The 25,584-nt window shown below is 40.6% G+C and overlaps 1 protein-coding gene across 2 annotated transcripts in view; it reads right to left on the bottom strand.

Annotated features, from left to right (window-relative positions):
• The window catches only part of LOC126481311 (splicing factor 45), a 93,271-nt gene that overhangs the window by 52,439 nt on the left and 15,248 nt on the right, over window positions 1-25,584 (bottom strand). For both annotated transcript variants that reach the window (XM_050104969.1, XM_050104968.1), the window contains 2 exons: window positions 15,194-15,464; window positions 2,027-2,257 (listed from right to left, as the gene is read on the bottom strand). In XM_050104969.1, coding sequence (XP_049960926.1) covers window positions 2,027-2,257; window positions 15,194-15,464 — 502 coding nt within the window. The remainder of the gene's footprint in view (window positions 1-2,026; window positions 2,258-15,193; window positions 15,465-25,584) is intronic.

Below are 25,584 nucleotides of genomic sequence, written 5' to 3'. Positions count from 1 at the left end.
TATGGCTCGCTATTTAATTTTTTTTCCCCCCTTCTTTTGAAACTACCTGCCTTCTCAGTACTTGCCGCGATGTCAGTATCGAGATCGGATTGGAGTCTCTGGTTGCCGCATATCTTTGGCGAGTTGGCTTCCCGCGCACCACGAGGTGGTGAGGAGGAGGAAGAAGGGGCTTAAGTTGGGAGTGAGTGCTGGACTGCGTGTGAGGAGCAATCGACGTACAATCCCAGTATGCAAGTTGTGTAAGTTGGTTGCACCTGTCAATGTTTTATCCATCATGGACAATCTTTCCCATGCCGCAAACGATTCTGAAGGACAGCACGGTGCACAACAGCGTATGACCAGGGCGAAATCAAAAGATATGTATTGTATATTTTTTAACAGATATAACCACTGAGGTTAAGAGTTGATTTGTGTTTTTTGATTTCGAAAGGAAAAGTTTTACATACCTGATTAATTATAACATTTATGCTTAATTATTTGTCATAATTCGGCAGTAGTACGCATCACATGCAAGGATGTTTATGGTGTAAAGTGTTTAAAAGGAAGGAAAATATTTTGTGATACGGTGTGCATTATAGAGACTACAGGGTTTGAGTGTACGTTGATAGTAATCAGATTTTAATTGCATTTAAGTTGTTTTATTTAAAAATTTTGTGATCAATATTTCATTACCTTTAGAGATCACAGGTAATATCTATGAAAATTTTGGTATTGCCATGTGGTGTTACAATCTTTTACTTAACCTTGCATTATGCAACTTGTAAATTTTTTCCTTTGCTTGAAAAGGGATTTTGAGTTTTAAGTGTTGTAAACTGATTCTGAGACTTTTTCTTTATCTGTTAAAATACTTCAGGAACTTTCATTAACACACTATATTGAGGATCTTGTTGTTCAAGATAATGAATGTTCACTCACTATTTTAAAATCAAGTTAATAAAGTTGTAAAATTTTAAAGATAAAAAAGGGCTTTTTTGAGAAATGGTGCCTGCCCACACCACCCACAACTTCCACGTATTCAAAGCATTGGCCTTCAGGCGTTGTGTGATGTTTCCCCCAGTATCTATCCCAGCCAACACCTGCGGAGCCATGTCACTGATAAAATTTATAATCATGAATTACTGCATAAACATTGTATTGTACATTTAATTTCCTTCTCTTACACAGATTTTATACAATGTATTGAAGAGGATTATGATTTTTAATCATGTATGTCAATTACATACATTCTTGCTCATATTTTGGGGATTTCAACGTCTTCCTCGATTCTGCATTTTCCTCAATTTTGCGTTTTTTAAGTCTGGGCCATACGAAAATGTAAAATAAGGGTGTCACACTAGTTAGGCCACTGAATATGTCGTATCCTCTGTCTGCAGCTTTGGGTGCTGAAAACCTCCAGCACATAAAAATCTGTTTAGTCTAGTTTGAATATAGATGTTCTTCTGATCTCAACTTTACGACAATTTTGATACTTTACGCACATTTCATGTGCCACAATGTATGATCTACAATATATAATCTACTCAGCAACAACGTTTTTCAAACTAAACTATATGAATTAAATGTGACAAATAATTAGATTCTGAAGTATCACAATAACTATGAGGAATAATACGAAGATAGTTCGTTTATCATCAAGTAACTTTGAGAAATTCTATTAAATGAAATAATTATCCTCACAATAACTTGGACAAGAGTTAGTTTCAGCATACAACCTAAATAAATGCACTGTTCAACATAATTCTCTGACTGTGTGGTGAAAAACATGAGCAGTAGTGAATTGGCTGCAAGGTACAAAAAAACATTCCATCACTTGGCTATTTTACTTAAATTTAACAATTAATCACACTTCTTTTAAAGAAATGGCCCTAAGTCTCAGTGATGCAAACTAATTGAAATCACACAATGTAAGAAACAATACTACTGTTACAGTACACGAGTTATTGTAACCTGATCAAAACTGCTCATGCGACTTCAAGAAAGACATGATACCTCACTAAGTGGTAACTATAGCATACTGATAGCATACCCTGAGCAGCACAACTTTTGCGGGGCTCTTCATGATTTCCGTAATAGATGGCTCAGGCTTTGGCTGGCCCTGTGGTGCTGACTGAGAAGCAGAAGATGGTGAGCCTGCAGATGGTGGAGGTGGTGGCATTATTTCTTTTTCACTTATTATACGGCCCCCTCGTTTACTAGTTTTCTCAACTTGTAAAGCCATAGAGATGCCTTGTTCTTGTTTTCCAAGGCCTTGACCTTCCTGGAAAAAGAAACAGAAAATGGTAATGTGTCTGTACGAGTAGACTCATGATTATTTATAGAATGGTACCACCACGTTCAAAACAGCTTCAAACATTTGATTACTTTACAAATGCATTAATAGGATAAATAATTGACTCCATGTAAAAGAGACAAAGTTTAAGAAAGGTATGAAATTATGCTTAACGTCTGTTGCGAGTCACCAAATGCTGGTTGAATTCAGTGTTGGTAATTTGTGCTCCATTTACGGCAAACAGTAGTTTTTCACGCATTTCAATGTTCATGACCTCTTATCTCCTGAACTAAGTGTCCTCAACACACACACACACACACACACACACACACACACACACACACACACACGTCTGCAGTCTCAGATAACTGAAACCACACTGTGAGCAGCAACACCAGCGCAGGAGGGCAGGAGGGCGGGGGGGGGGGGGGGGGGGGGGGGGGGGAGTAAGTAGCGGAAAGGAGAAAAATAAAAATAAATTTAAAAAATTGGGTGTGGCGGTGAAATGACGGCTGTGTAGTGCTGGAATGGGAACAAGGATGGAGTTGGACGAGTGAGGACAGTGACTAACGAAGGTTGAAATTAGGAGGGTTACGGGAAAGTAGGATGTATTGTAGGAAAAGTTCCCACCAACTCAATCCGAAAAGCTGGTGTTGGTGGGAAGGATCCATGTGGCACAGGCTGTGAAGCAGTCATTAAGGTGAGGGATATCATGTTTGGCAGCGTGTTCAGCAACAGGGTGGTCCACTTGTTTTTTGGCCACAGTTTGTCGGTGGCCATTCATGTGGACAGACAGCTTGTTGGGTGTCATGCCTACATAGAATGCAGCACAGTGGTTGCAGCTTAGCTTGTAAATCACATGACTGGTTTCACAGGTAGCCTTGCCTTTGATGGGATAGGTGATGCTAGTGACCAGACTGGAGTAGATGATGGTAGGAGGATGTACGGGTCAGGTCTTGCATCTAGGTCTATTACAGGGATATGAGCCATGAGGTAAGGGGTTGGGAGCAGGGGTTGTGTAGGGATGGACGAGTATATTATGTAGGTTTGGTGGATAGCAGAATACTGCTAATGAACAGGTGGGAAGAATAGTGGGCAGGACATTCCTCATTTCAGGGCACGACGAGAGGTAATCGAAACCCTGGCAGAAAAGGTAATTCGGTTGCTCCAGTCTCGGGTGGTACTGAGTTACGAGGGGAATGCTCCTCTGTGGCTGGGCTGTGGGAGACTGGAAAGATAAGGCACGGGAGATTTGTTTTTGTACAAGAATGAGAGGATAATTAGGCTCAGTGAAGGCTTCAGTGAGACCCTCGGTATATTTTGGGAGGGACTGGTCGTCACTGCTGATGCGACAGCCAGGGGTGGCTAGGATGCATGGAAAGGTCTTCTTGGTATGGAATGGGTGGCAGCTGTCAAAGTGGAGGTATTGCTGGTGGTTAGTAGGTTTGAAATGGATGGAGGTGCTGATGTAGCCATCTCTCAGGTGGAGGTCAACATCTAGGAAGGTGACTTGTTGGGTTGAGTAGAACCAGGTGAGGCAAATGGGGGAGAAGTTGTTGAGGTTCTGGAGGAATGTGGATAGGGTTTCCTCCAGAGAATTTGTTGAGGTTTTGCAGGACACCCTATCCACATTCCACATATACAGACACAGGCAGACGTATGACTCCTTACCCTCTACCTTAAAACCCACATCCTTTCGTCTTTCCCTCTCCTTCCCTCTTTCCTGATGAAGCAACCTTGGGCTGCGAAAGCTTGAAAAAACACACACACACACACACACACAAAGGCCTTAATGGCCGAAAGCTATAATTGTGTGAATCTTTTATTATGCCTATCGTGACTCAGCATCTCCGCTACATGGTGAGCAGCAAATCAGCAACTTTCCTTCTCTAATACGTTACAAATTAAAATGTCATGCCTGATGCTGAGGTTTGGCTGCATGAATAGCGAAAATGTTCACAATAATTTTTTTCCTTTGTTGTTTTGTGAGGGGTGTCAGTGAGAGAAAGATCTGTAGAGTTTTGAAATTACGTGTAAAGTTTATTGGGGTCCCTCAGAGCTCTCATTCTCAAATACTGGATAAATCAAGTTGCATACCAGCACACTGTCTTATGCAGCCTCAAGACAAACACACCTCTTCTAACTGCAACACTTGTTCTTATTGTGTTGAACTTTTTAACATAAGATGAGTAGATTATGACAGTATTTTAAATTTTCAAATTTGGTCAATAATTATACAAAATTTTGAAAAATAAATTTTTCTTGCCATCGGAAGCTGTCAGATAATTGAAACTATTACTGTACCCCACGTTCCGGGGTTATTACTTAGTTTTACAGAAGGTAGTTCGTAACTTCACAGCACTTCATAAATCAACAGACAGTGGACAACATAATGAAATATTTCACACTGGTAGGACAATTATTACCATAATACAAAGTTGCACAAAAACATTTGAGATGAATCCAGAATAGCTAAAAGTAAAATTTATGCCATTATTCACTAACTGGATCACTGATACACTGTACCACCTAGGAGGAGGAAACAACCTTTTTCTCTCTAACACAACACTCACTGCATAAGACAGAGCTTATCTGATTACTCTCACTATGGAAGCTGATGAAGTTTATTATCTATTTCTTCGAATCAAAACAGTTATATCCATGCATAATGCTGCACAAGATTTTCAAACACACATCCTTTTTAAGAAACAACAGGTGCACCACAGTATGTTCAAGCCCAAGTTTTTTATTTAATAATTGGCAGTGAAGACAACTTTAAGAGTAAGAATAAGAGCAAAATGCAAATATTAGAGCCCAAATCTTTACAGCTATCCCTGTGAGACTGACATAAGAAATCAACAAGTTTATATGTTCTACAGGCCCATGGCTTTATCTACAACACCACATATTTATCTACATTCTTACTCTGCTAACCAGTGTGAAGTGCATGGCAGAGGATACTTCTCAAGAACCATAAACAAGGATTTCTTCCTGTTCCATTCAAGTACAGTGTAAATGAAGAATACTGTTTTAAATGTCTCTATGCATGCTGCAATTATTCTAATATTGCCTTCATGTTCCATAAGGGTACAATATGTAGGAGGCTGCAGTACATTGCTCACTTAATACTGGTTCTTGAAATTTGTGAGTAGGCTATCACAAAACATAGTTTCATAGTGTTTATCTTCAACCATTGGTCAGTTTAGATTTTTCAACATATCAATGATACTCTCCCATGGGTCATAAAAACCTGTGATCCTCCTTTGCATAATTTCAATATCCCCCGTTAGTTCTATACGATATGGACTCCGTACCCTTGAGCAATATTCTAGGATGGGGCGATGAGTGTTTTATAACAGATTTTTTTGTTGACTGACTGCATTTTCATAATATCCTACCAATGAAATAGACTGCCACCTGCTCTATCACAACTGATCCTATGTGATTGTTCCATTTACTATACCCACAAATAGTTACAGCCAGGTATTTCTAGGAATTGATTCATTCCCACTGCGATTCATTTATATTTCAGGTATGGACTACTATGTTTCTGTGTTTTGTGAAGTACCCAGTTTTACATTTTAGGACATTTAAAGTGATTCTCTTTCCAGCACTTTTAAATCTTACTACTAACTGAGTGAATTTTATGCAGTTTTATTTTTTATTTTCAGATAGTTTACAAATAAATGCAACAGCTGCGAAGAGTCCGAGGTTACTACTGTCTTCTAGTACAACAAGATACAGCATGAAGAGCAAGGGTTCTAATACATTTAACAGGGCATGCCTTCAATTACTTCTACATTCGGTAATGACTCTCCATTCAAGGTAATATGTTAAGTCCAATCTGCCAAGAAAGTCGCAATTCAATGACAAATTTTGTTTAATACTCCAGACATTTTCATTTGGTTGATGTGGCATCGTGGCAATTGCTTTTTGTAAGTCAAGAAATACCGCATTCATATGACTGCCTTGATTCTTGCTTTACTTCCTCCACCAGTGGACATTGTGATGGAGGCAAATGAGGTCGGATAGCTATTGCCGTGGAATAATGCAGACAGCTGCCATGGGGGCACACAAGACACATTCTATGGGCAGATCATCTGATAGAAGTGTTTAACTGTCAGTGGTAGTATGCCAGGCAGGGCAGTTCTAATGCTAAGTTCAACTACCGCAGGCCCCGCCTTATGTCTCGTGCTCGTGTCATTTCTGTGCATTCTGTCATCAGCCACCCACACATGCCGCCTGATGCGTTTATCCTTGAGCACGGTTTCGGACTTTCTGCTTCTCGCAGATTGACTTGCACAGCGCACAGCTGGGGGGGGGGGGGGGGGGGGGGGGTATTTTTCTCGGATCAACTTGCGTGCTGCATACTTGCAGATGCTGTAGGTACAGTTTCTTTAAATTTCTTGGTACTCAACACACCCTTCATGCTCTACCAGTTCAACTGCTTGCATTTTGGGATCTCCTCTGTGCCAGGAATTTATCAATGATATTTGAAACAGTTGATTCAGGACACTCCCTGTCATGTAAACTATTTTGATGACATCTGGCTGACAGGTTCTACACAAGAGAAGCATTTACCAAACCTAAAGTCAGTTATCCAGTGCCTTCTGGAGAATGGCCTCTGTTCCAAGCTGAAAAAGTGCAGTTTTTTCCTCCACAAGGATGCATTTTTTGGGACATCTGCTGAGCAAAGGTGGCCTCATCCCTATGGATGACGATGTCAAAGCCATCAGCAACATGCCAGTGTCCCAGAACCTGAAAGTGCTCCGGTATTTTTTATGCACGAGTTCATATTATGTTAAGTTGATTCCCCAGACCATTCACATCTGCCATCCTCTTAATCGCTTTCTCTAAAAGGGCACTGAGTTTCTCTGGTCTGTGGAGTGTCAAGACTTTTCAGTCCCTCAAGCAGTATTTGTGCTTTTCTCCCTGTTTGGCTTCTTTCACACTGGGTAAACCTTTAACCCTGGACTGTTACATCCTAGTATGGCATTGGCGCAACTCTGTCCCTTCAGAAATGAGATGGCACTGAGCAGCACATCACTCACACATCAAAGACTTTTCCACAGACCAGCTTAATTATTCTCAGATGAAAAAGGAGGCATTAGCTATCATTTTTGGAATTCACAAGTTTCACATTTACTTGTAGGGGGCGAAGTTCCAACTGGTCACCAACCACATGCCACTGATTTCCTTATCAGTTCTTGTTCTGAGCTGCCAGACAGTACTGCCCACCAGTTGCAGAGATAGGCACTTTTTCTCAGTAATTATTCTTATGATGTATGTTACTGATTCATCTCTCAGACCACAAATGCGGATGCGCTTCTGCGGCTTCTGGTGGGGCTTATTCCAGAGTTCGATCAGCAGGAGGCTCTAGTGTTCATCTTGGATGATAGCTGGTAGCAAACCTTGTTGGATTTTCCATTACAGCAAGAGAGGTTGTGACTCGCCACAGCGGATGATCCACTGTTCTGAAAAACCATTACGGCTATCCGATTGGGTTTCCAGGTCAGGTCTCCTACATGAGTGAGTGCACGATGCCCAGCTGGTCCTTCTGCTTGGCACAGAGGAGCAAAGCTGTTGGGTGGTCATTCCCTCAGCATTGCATCCTTGCATACTCCAGCTACTGCATGCTTCGCACTGCGGTATGAAGGCTTTAGCGTAACATCGTATATACTTGCCAGCGATCAACTGTGACATCAAACATCAAGTGTGGGCTTATAGGGCCTGCGAGCAGAACTAGGCTGCACTGCCAAGCCAGATTTCCCCTTGGCCAATCCTGAACCACACACCCATGTCGATTCCGCTGTTTGGTTTTTGGGCAGCATGAGGTTGTTGTTGTTGGTCAATGCCTTGTACAATTCCCAGAACGGCCCCAAGTTGTTCTCCACACTATAGACTGCTATTGTTTGAGTGTTATTGGTCAGTATTGCTACTGAGGGATCTCCCATGACCCTCATGTCTGCTAATGGCTGGCAGTTTGTGTCACAGGAGTCTGAAGAGTTTTGCATTTGAAATTGCATCCAGCATTTGAGGACTGTCCTGTTTCACTCGGCTTCTAACTTGGAGGTGGAGTGCTTAATGTGTACGTTCAAGACCCAAATGAAGAAGTCCATTTCTGCCTCTTCCCACGACAATGTGTTGTCAAGTTTTCTGGCTATGAACTCAATGACACTATTCAAGAGGTGCAATGCAGTGAAATGGTTGCATGGGCACCACCCATGGGGTCTCCTAGATTTGTTGCAACCCGAGTCACATACCTCGGTCCACTGTGGCCCCACTGCATTTTCCTCCTGAGACTGCCATTTGGGCCTGAACTTTTAGCAGGCAGCAAGGGTGGCTGCTGAAGTCATGATCGGCCATAAAGATCAGCAGTTGTTTGTGGTGGACATCAGTTGGGAGCAGTAACCCATCAAGGCTGTTGGGCCATCACTGCTACACTCTCCCAGTCACCTGGCAGGGGCTCTTGCAACATTGTTCCAATGGCAGGTTCCCACTTGCTGTGTCGTGCTTCCACGTTGTGGTCCCCCTTCACCCTCGGCAATTCTCCGCTTCACCTGCAACCTTCAACCCTGGTGACGCTTCATCCCTTGTTTACCAATGCGGAGTCCATGGATTCTGACCTGCCCTCCACCACACCCCTTGCCTCCTCTCCCCTTTAGCCGGGAGATGTGGACTGACTCCAACCACTGCCAGTGGACAAGCTGCAGCCTCAGCCTCTGCACCTTTTCACACCTCTTGTGGAGCCATCATTGTTGGCAGTGGAGCCATCATTGTTGGCATTGTTTCCTTCAGAGGTCGGTACGTTATTGGGGTCTCCAACGCTCTCTCCGGTTTAGTGCTTGAGTTTATGGCCCAACCCTGGTAATTTTAGGCCTTATGTGGCCTTCTCAAGGAAAGGGATTTAGTATCCCTGCCAGCAGACGTAGCAATAAGAGGCAGATGAGCTGACATGGGGGACACGTGACGCATCGTATGGGAAGACCACCGATCAAATTGTTTACAAGTTAGCGGCAGTAAGCTGGGTGGGGCAGTTCTAACATCGAGTTCAACTGTCGTGGACATCGTGTTACGCATCATGCCATTTCTGTGTATTCAGTCATCAGCCACCCATGCCTGCCACATGCTATTCTTATGCCTGAACACAGCTCTAAGCAGTTTCAGGACTTTCTGCTTCCCATAGATTGACTCGCGTGCAGATTTTATTCCTCTGCTGGGGTGCTGGTCCCTAGCTTGTTGTCAACCCACCGTGTGCCTGTACCGTACCTTGTGTGAACACTGTTGTTTAGCAGTGTTGTCATGCCTGTGAAGATACTGAACTTGGCTTTCAAGATGTCATGTCAGAAAAGTGTGTTGCAAGACCAGAATCTCACTTGATTGGAATACAGGAGACTGTTCTGATCAAAATACCTCATTATGATTGTGCTTAGAATGTGTTCTAAGATTCTACAATAAATGAATGTCAATATTAGTCTTATGGATCACATCTGCTAACCTTCTTGGAGACGGGTGTGACCTGTGCTTTTTTCCAAATACAGGATGCAGTTTTTGTTAGATGGATCAATCGCATATTATAGTTATAAGAGCGTTTAACTTAGCTGCAAATTCTGTATAAAATGAAATAAGGATTCCACCAGGAATTGAGTCTTTTTCAGCTTTATTAACTTCTGCTGTTATCTCAATGCCACTGACAGTAATATCAATATCTCTCATCTTTACTGCCCCCAATTTTAGTTCCTGTATCCTTCATGTGTGTCTGGACACTAATTTTGGAACCACTGACAGATTTTAAATAGTCCAGAATTTCTTGGGGTTTGGTACGTCTTCCATTAAGATCCTGGCACAATGGTCAACCTTTTGACAGGAATACATATTTCATTTAACATATTTCTATCTACAGCTCTGTGCCTTGTTTTCCATTTACTGTGCAGAATTGTTTTGACCACAGAAGCTTTTCTGGTATAGCAGCTTGTTGTATGTTTGTCAGATTTGCAGCCAGACCCTAAAAAAGCAAACTGACATACTATTTTGGCATTCAACTGGGCAGTCAACCTCAGATGCAATGCTGAACTGCTGAAAAGCCAGATCCATTGCCCACTGTGTGTGCACCAGAAGCTGCCAGTGCTCTTCCCTCGCAGAGTGCACATGCAGTGCCACTTGTGATGAATGATGGGAGGGGAGATATATAACAATTGAGACAACTGCCAGATCTGCTTTTGATGTAATACCTGTTAAATGGGATGGTTCCACTTTTGCTTAAAGGAAACTCATGGTCTCAGTTAATGAGATTACCTCTTAATGTAATCCCTACTGTTTCCTTAAGGACACTACCCCAATACCACTGATGCAACAGCAGCTACTAATGTGTCAGCACATTTCCTACAGTGACCCTCAATTGAACAGTGCTCAAGTAGTATAGGTTTCCTGTTTTGTTGAAATCTTGTGTGGCAACAGTGTTCTGTGCATCTATCATGGACCATACGAACTGCATGGCCTACATCAAGCTTTTCTCCCAGAACATGGAATTTTGTATCTGACAGGCTTCCTTTGTCCAACGTCGTCCAGCCATCCATTGCTCTGGTCTTAACAAGTAGATGGAATGAAGTGCTGATGTTAGATCTCTTCAAAATTCTCCCAATTTTAGAGGACACACTCCAAGCACAAGGAAGGAAATTAACTGTTTACATCCACCTTCCTGTGCTTTTCGGAATAATCTGAACTTCACAGGCGTCTCACTGCCATCTTCAATGCTGACAACTTGCCAGAAGATATTCCTTGTATCACTGCTGGAAACAGAAAACATAAATATGGAACTAGCTCCAGAGATGGATCACAACAACGAAGAGGGCATCACCAAAGCAGGTGTACAGTCAGCAGGCATAAACACAGAGCTGATTACAAAAGTTGCTGATGACAATATGAAGGGTGACTCCAAGCTGGCAATAGTTGCTGTACTATCAGAACACAGCCGATATTCACATGCCATGCTAGTGACACCATATGACCTGAGCAGTTTGGCTAGTACAGGGCTATATACAAGGCTTGCCAGAATCAGCTACAGGCACTCCATGTTTGGTACTCACCATGCTCCATCTTTCTCAAGTTTCCTGCACACTCATTTACTTCTTTGTGATGTGGACTCCGCTTGCATATTAATCTATGAGAAACTGCTTACAGATTAACCTTTGGGCTAATGAACAACTGCTGTGCATTGAACTCTGCTTATGGACAAACTTATGTGGCATAAGGTAGGAACCCTCACCAGAAATAATAATCTCAGATACAGGTATAGTACGGTAAGCCAAAATTTCACGAGTTTCAAATGACTCCAAACCAGGTCTACCTGCACTGTTACATGCAACGAAAGCAACGGTTATCCATCCGTTACCCAAACTGGAAGAAGAAGAAACTTTCATTAAAGAAAAATTTAACCTCGCGCCACAAAACAAAGTAGGTCCATTAATAAGAACAAACTGAGCAGTTTTACCTACTCCCCTGACTTCGTTCTTTTTGCCCTTCGCGGAAGATGTCGAAGCACCAAGAGTGCCGTCCACATTTACAAGTGTTTTGTAAACAAGCAATTGTCGGCGACGACGATAACAACGTGAATGCTGCCTATTGACTCTGCTCCGGCTCACTGCCAGACACTGTATGCAGTTGTACTGTGTACCATGGCCAGTGTGCAACACATATTCGCTGAAATAGAGAAAAACTGAACACCTAAAGTCTATCTTCAAACATAATGCCTACTCTGATTAGTGGATTTGCACATTATGACATTTGGACCATCACTAAAAGTACAGGAAAATGGATGTAGAACAGTTGCTTTCTTTAAACAATGGAATATCCAGGATGGAATGTAAGAATATTATGGAAACGACAGTTGCTACTCACCATATAGCAGAGGTAGTGAGTCGCAGATAGGCATGGCAGCCTCGCTTCAGCTGCCAGAGACTGTGCTCATGTAGTGTGAATTGCATTTCCGTGAGAGAGAGAGTCTTTTTGACAAAGGCCTTGTTCGCCGAAAGGTTATTGCATGATGATTTTCTTTTTTCTTTTTTTTTTTCTTTTTTCCCCTGAGATTCAGCATCTCTGCTGTATGGTGAGTAGCAACTATCCTTTTCATTATATAGTTGCCTTCCTTACTTATACTGAGTGTGTGTCCCCCAAAAGTGGGAGAATTTTAAGATGACTTTGTTTTGTCAACTACCCAAGATCAGTGAGATATTAGGCTCTGTTAAGGATGATTTGGGACTAAATGAGCCTGGCATGGACAGATTTCTTTTTCAAGTGAGAAAGCTTATGGCCTATGATAGGTGTACAGAACACTGTCACCACAGAAAACCTCAACAACAAGAAAAGTCTGTACTGACTGAGCACTGTTTCACAAAGGAGCACAGTATGAATGCTAAAACATTATATCAGTTTGATTTTTAGGATCTTGCTGCAAACCTGAAAAACATATCAGCTACTGTTTCATTAGAATTTTTTGTTTTCCAGAGACTGTATGCCATGGAGAGCTCTACCACCACAAACTGTTCTACCAGGCGCACATCTATCCAGTGCTTGGTCAGCTATCCTAAATTTGAACCAAAGTTCCTCAACAGGTTCCTAGCCCTAGCCTTGCTTTTGTGTCCATTTGCACTATAACTACCATAGAAATTTTTGTGCCTGCTGTTCCAGGCCTTTTTAAGTTATGTTCAATTCCCAGCTTCATGCAACATACTTTAACGTGTATACAGGGATGTGCAACACACTCCATATAGATACACAGCTGAAATGTGCTTTGTGGCCACTTGTTTATACTGGGTGTGTATGGAGAAAAAAAGATTTCCCCCAGAATGTCTGGTTAAAAAGACACTTTTTTCCAAGTGAAAATACACCATACATTTTTTCTGTGCTAAGTGACAATATACTTTCCCTCAAAGCTGTAAAACTTGTCAATCCCTCAAATGGTGAAGGTTTTATATAACCGTATGGAACTTCCTGGTGCTATAGAAATGAAACTCAACAAAAAAACAATGTGTTTTGGAAAGATCTTTGATGCATGGCAACATCTACATTGCACGTTTTTGAATTGCGGAAGTATATACAGGAACCCTACCAAATACAGCGACAGGACTTCCACGAAATACAGCATGGCCCTTCTGAAGCAATGAAATCAAGATTGTGATGCACTTTTGTCAGCAAGTCATAGTTCAAGTCACGTTATCTTGCAGCCAATGACAGCAGATATTCAGAGCATAAGACACATGATGCAGTAAGTCAGTAGCAACATCACTCTCAAGTAGCACAAACACACAAATAGGAGAAGTTAATGGTTTAAATTAATATATATAGACCATAGATACAAGAAAAGCTATGCTTTTCGCACACAACATTGGTCGTCAAAAATTTTTCCCCCTGAGGGTGCATTTAGGCAGGGTCCTAAGAACACAGCTTAAATTGTAGCAGCTGAATATTTCTGACAAGCACAATTATAAATTTCATTGTTGTGCACTGAACATTTCATGGGTTACTTGGATGAACGCATGTTCCATCAAGCACTTCAACTGTTCCATATAGAAATAAATTAATGTCCAATTTCTCAAGAAGTCACGTCTCACTTTTTTTTTTTTTTTTTTTAAAGAATAATTATATTTTTGCCATTACTATTGCAAAATTTGTAATCCATGAAAGAACTAAAATAAATATGAAAAACTAATCTTGAAACGTGGTCTTTTTTAGCGTGTTTTACTTTTTAAGATACATCACACACAAATGTGCCAGTAAAATATTAAACAATGACATAAAAGATTGCTCTTCTGGAATGAACACTTTTCTAGTGACTGGCCCTCAGCATTAAGTTTTGAATGAGAGTCTAACACTCTGTGATTTCAGAAATTCACTGCACATTCTCACATGTAAATAATTCATCTTGCATAAAAGGAAAGTTAATTTGAAAGTAACATTTCTCAAACCACGATTACCAGTATTTTACCGTGACCTGTTAGAATACAAACTGTTGTGACATTACGCTCATTGAAACGAGGTCCACGAGAAAAACACAGTGAAAGCAGTTTGTTGCCATGAAGTACTGCACAATCTTTGAAACATTTTGTTGCTGGTAGATGCTTGTGTGTGCACTGTTTTGTTATTGTAAATAACACATTTTCTTTGCAACTAAAATTTTATTTAGGTGTTATTCTCTCATTTATGTTTAATTGCTGCAGTATCATTTTGCAGTAGCAGGCAAAAGTAGAATTCTTTGTTATTCTGTTCTTACCAGTCTAAATTAAAAAAATCTGACTGAAAATTAAAATAATGAAAAATTCGCAGGTTTTTCCTGAGTTTATCCTGGATGAAAAAATTCTGGGTTTTTCCCAGACTTCCCAGTTATTCCAGGGATTATACACCCTATTATATCCAGCAAGGGAAAACACCACTTATCTTTTTCAATCTGGTTTGTGGCAGGGTTGTGGTGGGTACAAATTGGACTGCACCCAGAGTTCTTTCCACTGTAGTACAGAGATTGGCATTTGTAGCTGATTCAACATTAACATAATTGCAACAAGGCATTCCAATGGCATCACAAGGTCATTATGATTCTTATGTGTGACTTCGCGCATGTGCTATTGTGTGTGTGTGTGTGTGTGTGTGTGTGTGTGTGTGTGTGTGTGTAATTGCAACAAGGCATTCCAATGGCATCACAAGGTCATTATGATTCTTATGTGTGACTTCGCGCATGTGCTATTGTGTGTGTGTGTGTGTGTGTGTGTGTGTGTGTGTGTGTGTGTGTGTGACTGTATACATAAAATGCAAAATGGAAAGGGCTGTATACTTATGCAGCATCCATTGCCTACGATTCTCATTTTGAGAGTTTCAAACAGTAACCAGAGTATAATACAATATACCTCAAACTAATTTTACATGACTGCTTACTTTGAAACCATATTTGGCCATAATTTTGGCTGCAACAGAACCTCCAAATGACAATCCATATTTTTCACCAGAAACTTGTGGTAGCTTCTGTCCATCTGCCCCAGGAGGTGCAGCAGGAGCTGGGCTTGGTTCCTGAAGAGAGGGAGGAGGAGCAATGGCAACACCTCCCACACGTGGTGTGGTTGGCTTCTCCTCTTCTTCTTCATCACTGTCTCTGCGTCCAGCAAAACCAGTCGTCTGCTTTGATCTTCTCTCATCAGAATTATCATACCTGTAAAAAATGAACAAAACTCAGTTTCAAACACATGCATTGTCAAACATTTTCCTTAATCTGGTGAATAACTTAATAGCTGCCATCCATAAACACATAAAATGGCAAGAGGTAGGTTAAGTTTAATAAGTAAAGAACAACAGAAATTTAGGCCATCTTCTCCTACTCCCCATATCTTTGTCTGAAAGAACCCCTGCCCCAATGTAAATATGTCCTGCCAAAACTTGTAATTCTTTGCTAAGCAATCCTTTTCAATTCTTCAAAATTTGATGGCAAATTGCCATAAAGTTTAACAAGATCACTGATTTCATAGAACGAGTTTTCTAGAGTGTCAGGCTGAATATCCATCACATTAATTTGTACATTATTCAGTATGTCCTCAATATCACATGATTTAAGTGTTTGCAAAAACCTACAGTTTACCAGAAACCATCATGAAGTCACAAACATCTCTCATTGAACTGATTTTATAGCAGCATTAAAATGCATTTCATTTTATCATTTTTCTAACGAAAATTTACCCAGCTTCCTAGACAGTTTTTCACAATTTGAGAAATGGTCCAACGTTCTCTCATCAATATGTTTCACAAAGAGCTTGTTTTCTGTTTGGAAGGCCTTTAAATCTGTGTGCATGTAAGATATTAATTTGTTTTTCCTCATATTCAGCATATTTAACTCATTAGTTAAATCTGTCAAAAATCCAAGTTCTATTAACCACTGAAGATCTTTAAGCTCTGGAACACATTTGCCTTTTTCTATCAAAATATGACGACTCCAAATGATTAGCGCTTTATTTATAAAATAGTCATGGGCCATAAGGAGAAGACACGTGGGTCTGCGGCTTGCTGTCTGCAGCTCTAGAGACTTTCTGAATAAGTCGTATGTTAGCATTAGAGAACATAAAGTTTGACTGACTGGGAAGCACTTCAATACAAACCACTCTCTCTGCACAGGCACACACCATCAGTTCACTCGCAGAAGGCACAACATGTGGTAGAATGAAGAAAGCACCACATTAGGGAAATAGATATGTCCATGTGTAAGCCAAATGTCAATGTCAGTGATTAACATAGTCCAACTCAGTGTCCAAAAAACAGCCAAATATTGCAAGTGTTCCATGGCAGTCCTTAAATCTGCCAAAGTTGTTTACCAACATGAACTGGTGCTGATAGATGTATGACTCCACACTGCACCTAGCAACCTTACTGGATATATGCATAATTGTATTGACTGATCCATGGACCTGTCTGGCAGGACTGCAACAGTAAATGCATAAAACTACTTGTAGAAAATGTAGATGACAGACAGAGAGTTGCTAGGAAAATCCTAAGGAAATGAAATAAAATATGAATTCATAACTGTTGCTCACCAGTCTGGTGCCGTTACCAGATAGGATAGACTTGGTCATATGAAAGAGAGTTTGTTTAGTTGCAGAGTCAATTAGTAAGGGCGAGAACATAATGAACACAGGTGCTACAAGAGAGGCATTTTGTTCCACACAGAGGTTTGTTTACAGATAAAATATCAAGAACTCATATTTCAAGAAAAGTCCAGCAACTTTCCTTCCACACACATGCAAAATGACGATGCTGGTAAATCACAGCAATTCTAACTCATATGTAGCAGTATCAGTCGTCGTTCTTCCTTCATATGTAGCAACTGTTATTCTTTGATAAACATCAACATGGTTATGCATATATTAAAATAGCAACAGGAGACTAATAGCAGCTATTTAATGAAACTGGAGCAGTAATTCAAAAACAGAAGTATTTTATTAATCATTTATTTAATTTTTTGTTGTTTACAGAAATTTGAGGATTGACTGAAATGTAATGCCTCTGCCTTCATTAATTGGGTTTGGATGGGAATATTTTAATAAATAAAATGCAGAAATAATCCTTAGGATGTGATCTCTAATTACCAATAATCATTTTTCCACATAATCACCAGCCAATTGGATACATTTCTGCCAACAATGAACAAGTTTTTTGAAGCCGTCACGGAAGAAGTCGACACTCTGTTTCCGCAACCACAGTCTCACTGTTCTCTCAATGTCTTCATCAGAAGTATAATGATGTTCCTGCAAATCGTCTTCCATTATCAGGAACAGATGGCAGTCAGACGGTTCTAAATCTGGACTGTATGGAGGAAGCCGTGTGGTGGTAAGATTCAGTCTCTGAAGTTCTGCTGTGGTGGCACGCGAAGTGTGTGGTTTGGCATTGTCATGCTGCAGGAAAACATTTCCCTTTCCCTTTTGGACCCTTGTTAGCCATCATTTCAGAGTTCGCAGTGTTGTGATGTAACGCTCTGAATTTATTGTTGTTACACGATCGAGGAAATCAACATGGATAACACCATCTGCATTCCAGAATACTGTGGCCATGATTTTTCCAGCTGAGGGCTACGTCTTGAATTTCTTTTTCTGGGGCGAGTCTTTGTGTCGATATCCCATAGACTGACATTTCATCTCTGGGTCATAATGGTGTACCCACGTTTCGTCTCCTGTCACAACTGAATGGAGAAAGGCGTCATCTTCATTCTTGTAATGCGAGAGGAGTTCCTGGCAAATTTCAAGTCCGTGTGCTTTCATTTCAGGGGTCAGCATCCGGGGTACCCATCATGCACAGGTCTTCCGATAGCCAAGCAAAGCAATAATGTGATCCACACGTTCTTGTGAAATGCTGACTGTGCTTGCAATTTCTTTCTGAGTGATATGACAATCGTCCTGAATCGATCTGTCAACATTTTGCTTGTGAAACTCAGTGGTTGCTGTCACAGGACGTCCAACTCCTTGTTTGTCACACAGGTCAGATGTTGCCGTCTCAACATCTTTAAACTTACTGGATCTGTGCTAAGGGGGTGGGGGTGGGGAGGGGGGTGGGGAATTCTCCATATTGAAGAATGCCTCTTCCATGCAACACATGAAAAGGGGGACTTATGACAGGAACCTGCTGATCCAAAAGAAGTCTTCACGGTTTGTTTGTAGGTCTGGCCCTCAAAGAAGAAGTGGTTATGGGGAAGGGGGAAGCTGGTTAGGTGACAATAAATGAGGTTTTCAAAAGATTTTCAGGAAGCTGTTGGGAGGAGTAGCGTTCTAGGACTGTGAGGATAAGGGATGTTAGTGCAAAGCAAGGTCACAAAGATTGTCCAGGTGGGAAAGGGGGGGGGGGGGTGATGAATTTGATACATTCCAAGAAGTGATTGGTATCTTTTATGTAATATGGGAGTTGGAGATGAAGATCAACCAGGCCTGAGATCTGTTCTGTGGGAGCTTTACAGTCATCTACTATGGGGTGGCTGGATATGGCTGGTTTTGCGTATTTTGTGACGTATTTATAGACAATTTGGATGCATAGATCAGAAAGGATAAGGAGTTCTAGTGAAGCAGCTGTGAATCCTTGTCAGGAGGCAACAGTTTTACAGACTTTCTGTATTGCAGTCTGGTTGGAGGGAATGGAGTCATGAGGAACACTTTTATATGTCGAAGTGCCCAAGGGCTGACGATACAACTCTGTAACATACATCTCATGGTCAAGTATAAAAGTAGCGGAGACTTTATCTGCAGGAAAAACGATGATAGTGTGTCTGCTTTCAGTTCATGGGTAGTTCGAGACACAGTTTGCATAAGATTTGGTGTTCCAGTCCCCCCTCCTCCCCCCCCCCCCCCCCCCCTCCCCTCAAGGAAGAACTGAGAAGCAGTGCTAGAAGTGAGGAATTCCTGGAATACTTGGATAGAATGTTTTGGGGGAGAGAAGGAGGGTCCCTTTGGGATTTGGGTTAGATCTGTTCTGGACAGGGTTCAATGGGCACTACATTGATTGTGGGTTAGGTTTGTGTGGTGAAATGTCTTTTCCAGTTGATGTTACGGGTGGATGAGAGGAAATCTTTATCTAGGACACTGACTGAAATTGAATGTGGAACAGAAGGTTAGCCCTTCGGCTCAAGATCAGCGATGGGTCTGAATGAGAGATTAAGGAATGAATGAGGGCTGTAGCTGTGAGATGTTGGAGTTTCATTAGGGTTATGATTGTGCTTAGGGATGTGGGGGAGGGGGGGGGGGGCAGATATGCCAGGATTGGGTTGGCAAGTAAGGAGCCAGGCACGTCTTGCTGGCTGGGAAGATGGTGAACAGTTGGTGCAGTGCTAATGATGGAAGATGTGAGAGGAAAATTGTGTGTGTGTGTGTGTGTGTGTAAGTACGTGCCTGTGCGTGTAGGCGGGGTCACCATTTTTGAGATATTCAACAGACTGCACAGTTTCTTTAGGTGGTATGAGGCATATTGTTCAAGTTTGTGGCTCATTTCATGGACCTTATATTGAGTGTGCTGGCACATCCAGGGGTTGGGGATTCCAAACAGCTGTTGACAGTGGTGGTTAGCAAAGACAGTGTAAAAGTGTTGGTCAAGGACAAGGTGCTTACAGGCTTAGGTATGCTTAGTCTTGAATTTGGTTGGTTGGTTGGTTGGTTTGGGGAAGGAGACCAGACAGCGTGGTCATCGGTCTCATCGGATTAGGGAAGGATGGGGAAGGAAGTCGGCCGTGCCCTTTCAGAGGAACCATCCCGGCATTTGCCTGGAGTGATTTAGGGAAATCACGGAAAACCTAAATCAGGATGGCCGGACGCGGGATTGAACCGTCGTCCTTCCGAATACGAGTCCAGTGTCTAACCACTGCGCCACCTCGCTCGGTTCTTGAATTTAAAGAGGGACTGGTGGAAGGGTGTTTTGCAAATAGAGAAGGGTACATTTAATATGAGGCCTTTGGGAGCAAAACCAAAGGTTATGTAAGACTGGAGGAAAGATATGAAGAATGGTTCTTTGGCTATGGCAAGAGCAAGTTTGCAGGAGGAATGTAGGTATTGAAGTATAGGGTTAATGAACATGATGAGAATGAGGAAAAGATGACTCAGGAAGAAATAAATATATTGTAACAAAAGGATACTTGCGCTACATCGTCATTGATGTTGCCTGCCTGCACTAATGAATGCCAGTAACATGTATTTGGGTACATGTATTTTGAAATGTAGTAGAAATCCGGAATTTTTTTCATTGTTCCCTCGTTTCTTTGTTGTGTCCTTAAGGGGACCACACCCTGCCTATCTAATCCATGTTAATTTAGGCAAGTATTTGACCCATTTCTGAAAAAAACTACTTGATGCAGGACCTTAATATTTTTACTGTATGTTACATGATGATAATAGAGTCAACTGCACTAAAATCTACTTTATCCATTTTATAGTTTTTAAGAAATACTTTTTAAATTTATTAACAAAAAATATTAATTTTTTTCCAGCAGAAAATATTTTTTGTGAACTTCCTAATGAGGGAATATTAATGAATGTAGTACCAGAAATGGCTTTTTATGTTATGCAGAGCCTGAAAATTTTATTCATTTATCTATGATAGTTTCTGATATAATGGGGCATATGTACTGAAAATTTTAGTTTGCGGAAAATTGACTTTAAAGAAAAAATCTTTCGAAATTTGTTACCTACAGTTAATTAAAGCTGTCCTACTGCCCTTCTTTGGCCTCTAGCAGGTCTTCCAGCTTCTTTTTTTACCTTCCTGGATGTTTGTCTTGCGTTCTTGGCCATATTAGATGCAGACCTGTCTGCATCGGCTATCTTCATTTTATCGCAATGTTGCAGCTCAGTGATCATATTTTCACCAGGATTAATTCCCAGCTTTTTCAGTACCCAACACTTTCCAATATTACCACAAATGAATGTAATAACAGCATCATTAACTCCTAGTTTCATTGTATGCATGCCTACAAATACAGTTTTAGGAAGCGGTTCCACATTATGCTGTTGAAACATTCATTTGGGTTCTGTGTCTGCCCATGCAGACATTTCCTTAAAATGTCAGGATGAGCCAAGTCTCTGAAAATAGGTTTAATTGCTGTAATAACAGCAGGAAGAGAATGCTGGTGAGAATAATATTCTCCAGTTGCCTGAGCTCTATTGTATTTGCACCACGAATTTTTCTTCTGATGGACACAATCCATGACATGGCTTATCATCAGTAAAGGACTCGTGGAAGAATATGGCCCAAACATCTCTCTTCATTGCCTCCAGATTTTCTTTATTTCTCCTAATTGCCTGCCCAAAGTATACCTGCAAGTTTTCTATTTCAGTTTTAGTTAACCAACCCTGTCCGGTCAACAATTTTCCATCTTCTAATTTTTTTCCTCTCATATCAAGAGTTAATTTTTCTCAGCCTTGTTCCCAAACGTTTTTGAACATGGCTTACACATTCTATTTTGATAATAATGGCATCTCCATATGGCTTAGAGTTCCCCACATTGTTGTATGCCTTACTGTCACCATCACCCAAATATCTGGTGTACCGTACGCCCCTTGTTTCTACGGAGCGATGAAATATTTGTTGTACTCCATGAACTTCCATATCACCACCTGTTCCTCTAAAATTAGCCACACAGTTGTGATCTTTATGTTCATTGACTTTACAACATTTGCAATATTTAGACATTATCTCCACATCTAACACTTTACCAGTGTCTACACTCGTGACAGTCACTACTCCATTCAGAGAAGTATGTCCTCTTTTCTGCCAACTTCTATCAAGTGCAACTGCAATATTCGAACAACCATAATTTTCTTCCACTACTTCCCTAGCAGCCAGTTTCATGCTTTCCTCACTGACCTCATACACAGCTTTGTCTAATATTGCAGTCAGTTTTTCAAATTTATTTGGTGGTTGATGTAAGTTCATCACTGACCCAAATGTTCTCCCTGCAGCCATGCCCTTGCCAATGGATCATAAGGCATAAACTAATCTAGTATTGATTTCATAAGGGCCACTAGCATCTGGTTTTGAAGAACTCATAAATGAAATCACAGCCAAGCATTTAGTGCAAATTAAATCCAGAAATCACAGCTGAGCATTTAGTGCAAATGAAATCCAGAGCAATTGCTAGGCCTTTTCTCCGACTGGCACTCTCACAAATTTTCACACTCTGTGACTCACCACACTCTCTAAATTGTACAAATTTAGAAATTATATCTGATAATATTCTCAAATTTATAATAATGTTACTGCACCCCTTGTCACTTACAGTTAATTCATTGTAACTCTCTTGAAATGGTGAGAGCTTCTTTGATGATGCATTTGTTGAATAATTACAATTAGAAACCTTGTTGCCAGGCGATATAACATCTTGTATAGAAAGCCTTCTAAACTTGTTTCCTCTAAATTGTCGTTTCTTGAAAATGCCTTTACGTTTCTTCATCTTCAATAAACACAACAAAACACACATAAACAAGCACGGCAAATGTAAGTATAACAATTACTCGAAATACTTGAACAAAACTAGCCGCGTGTTTGAAAGCATGTTGTTTACAAACAGCACAAACAAAAGAATACCGACTGTTGCATTCCAACGTTAGCCAACGCAGTAGGGAGAAAAAAAAAAAAGATCCCTAACGTGCAATGTAGGGGATATAAGATCTAAAATACATGCAGAAAAGTGGGTGACAGAAAAGTGGGCGTGGTACATAAGCACACGTGGTAGAAAAGTGCTCTTTAAATGCTCAAAAAAAATTTTTTTCTGCAAAATCCTTTTCAGAGTACTTAGATAAAATCTTAATCTATCGAAATATGATGAAAAGCAAAAATCAATTTTTTTCAACCCGAACCACAGTGTGGTCCCCTTAAGCTTAAGACCCTGACATTTATTTTTCAGCCTGAGGTTTCCTCTTTAACCTTACATTTGCTCTTGTTTGTGTGGGAGTGCATATGCCAGTCTTCACTGTGGCTTATTGTATTGCTCAACTGTACTGATTTTATCTGCATAGATGGCTATTGTTCTGTTCACTCCTGTTACCTATTCACTCAGTATGTTGAACCATGTCATGTGGGACATCCTAAATTTCTTACCATTTACAAATTGTTGAGGCTTTTTGTCTCTGCTCCTGAGCATCTGTGAACCAATGATTGTACTCGTCAGCTGTGTCCAATGATCAACATACTTCCTGAATTTATTCTTTGTTTTGCACCTGTTAACACATGTTGAATGTGTATGGGGAAATTGTTGACCATTGCTCCACCTCATTTGGCATCTGTCATAGACATAACTAAGTCATCCATCAATATAGACATGAGCCGAAGCAACTGTGTTTGATAATAGCTGTTAAAAATTTTCATGTTGATTACTGCTTGCACTGTGAAGGACCAGCAAGCATCAAGAATTTGCACTTGAACTTCTCACAAGTTATTGCACTTTGGATTTCTGCTTCGATTTATACCTGTCACTCAGCAGCAGCACATGTCGCCCATAAACCCATTCTGTTCTTGGCTTGTCTACAGCTGAAGTTACTCAGAAAATACTGTATTTAAGACCACAGTTTGTCAGCAAACATGAGGTATTTGCTGAGACTTTCTGGCTGAAACAACACAAAAAACAGAGAGCAGAACAGAAGAATTACACTGAATAAAATAATTCAGATTGTAGCAATAGACATAATTATCATAGCACGGTGCTCTTAGAAGCTCACTCTAACCCCTATCCTCTATATTCGCAGCAGAAGCAATGTAACTACAATTCTCACTATTGCCGATACCCCATCCTCCTCACCCACAATGACAGATTTTAATATGTTACTCTTTCACTTATTGTTCATTGTACTTTCCTTCCCATGTTCAGTCTTTGATGCTTTCTGTGAAGTATCAACATAGGTGGAAACATGTCTTAACTTTTCATCATGTGCAGCACATATGAACAACTCTGTGGTCATTCACAGGGACTATCCAGGAAGCAGTCTCCATTTTCATGCAGTGTGGGAAGTAGGTCATTGTGCTTAGTGCTGCAATAGAGAGAAAGCCACATTGTTTCTTGTTTGTCTGTACATCCATCGAACATAAGTGTTCCAATTGAAAATCCCACCAAATAAAAAATCCTTTCTTTAATGTCGTATTTAGTGGCAAAAAATCTCAATTAATTGTCAGATATGTCCTGTGTAAGTGAACTATGTGATCAGGGAATGTGGTGTTGTCAATGGTATAATTTGTTTAAGAATGGAAGGACAAATGTTCATGATGATGACAAGAATGGCTGTCCATCTGTACTGAGCAACAAATTGATATAGAAAAATTCATAAAAAGCTGAAGTTTCAGTTGTCAGATAACTTTCTGCAGATTTCTGTGTGTTTTGCATGTTACTAAGCAATTAAGATACCACAAGTTCAGCACTCAATGGGTTCCAGTACCGTTCAGAGAACCACAAAACTTAACTAATGACCACTTCTCTGAACATTCTTTCCCGTTAGACTGCAGAATGAGAAGGCCTACTAAACAGAACTGAGACCAGTGACAAGACATGGGGTTTCGATGCTACTGCAAAGGAAAGCTGCATTCAATGGTCTGGGGTATTACCACCTCAACCAACAAACCAAAAAAAGCACATTTTCTGTACACCCTGTCAGTGTCCAATTTGCAAGTTTACAGAAACCTTTTGTCTTGCTCTGCTCTTGTTTTCTCTTTCAAATGCTATCATCAGCAGGAATTGTGCTACAACCAGCTATCTCTTAACACAATACTGTAAGACTTTCTCCAAATATTTTTAGCTATAAAACTTTGGGAGCAACAAGTTTAAAATAAAATAGCTCTACAAAAACAGAAGATGCCAAATCACAAGAGAAGGAAGGTGTTACGATATTCATACCTCAATATGTGCACTTAATTGCTTAATGTGTTGTATGAAGAGGAAAATTCACTGGAAAAAACTATAAAATTACACAGAAACAGAACGGCTTGCCAGTACTTACCTTTAGGGGATGAGATTCTAAGTACTGTCAGTTATACGTTCCACTGATCATCTGAATGACATAAAGATCACTTTTCCCCTCTAGTGTTGCAGATATGATACTCAATGTTCTTCTCAATTTCTGATGGATTATTTACACCAAATTTCTTCAGCAAATACATGTACTGAGATGGTGTCCTTAAAATGCCTAGCTCCTTGAAGAGGTAGCTACATGATGTCCGTGGATGAACACCACACATTATTTACTGCTTACTTTTGTGCAATCAATACTTCCTTTCTAAGAGATGAGTTACCCCACAAAATTACTCCATAAGCCAAACCCAATAACCTCAAAAAT

Source organism: Schistocerca serialis, chromosome 5 (genome assembly GCF_023864345.2).
Source record: "Schistocerca serialis cubense isolate TAMUIC-IGC-003099 chromosome 5, iqSchSeri2.2, whole genome shotgun sequence".
In the NCBI taxonomy this organism is placed as follows: domain Eukaryota; kingdom Metazoa; phylum Arthropoda; class Insecta; order Orthoptera; family Acrididae; genus Schistocerca; species Schistocerca serialis.
Note: the sequence above shows the minus strand (reverse complement) of the source record. Positions and strands in the feature narration are given on the sequence as shown.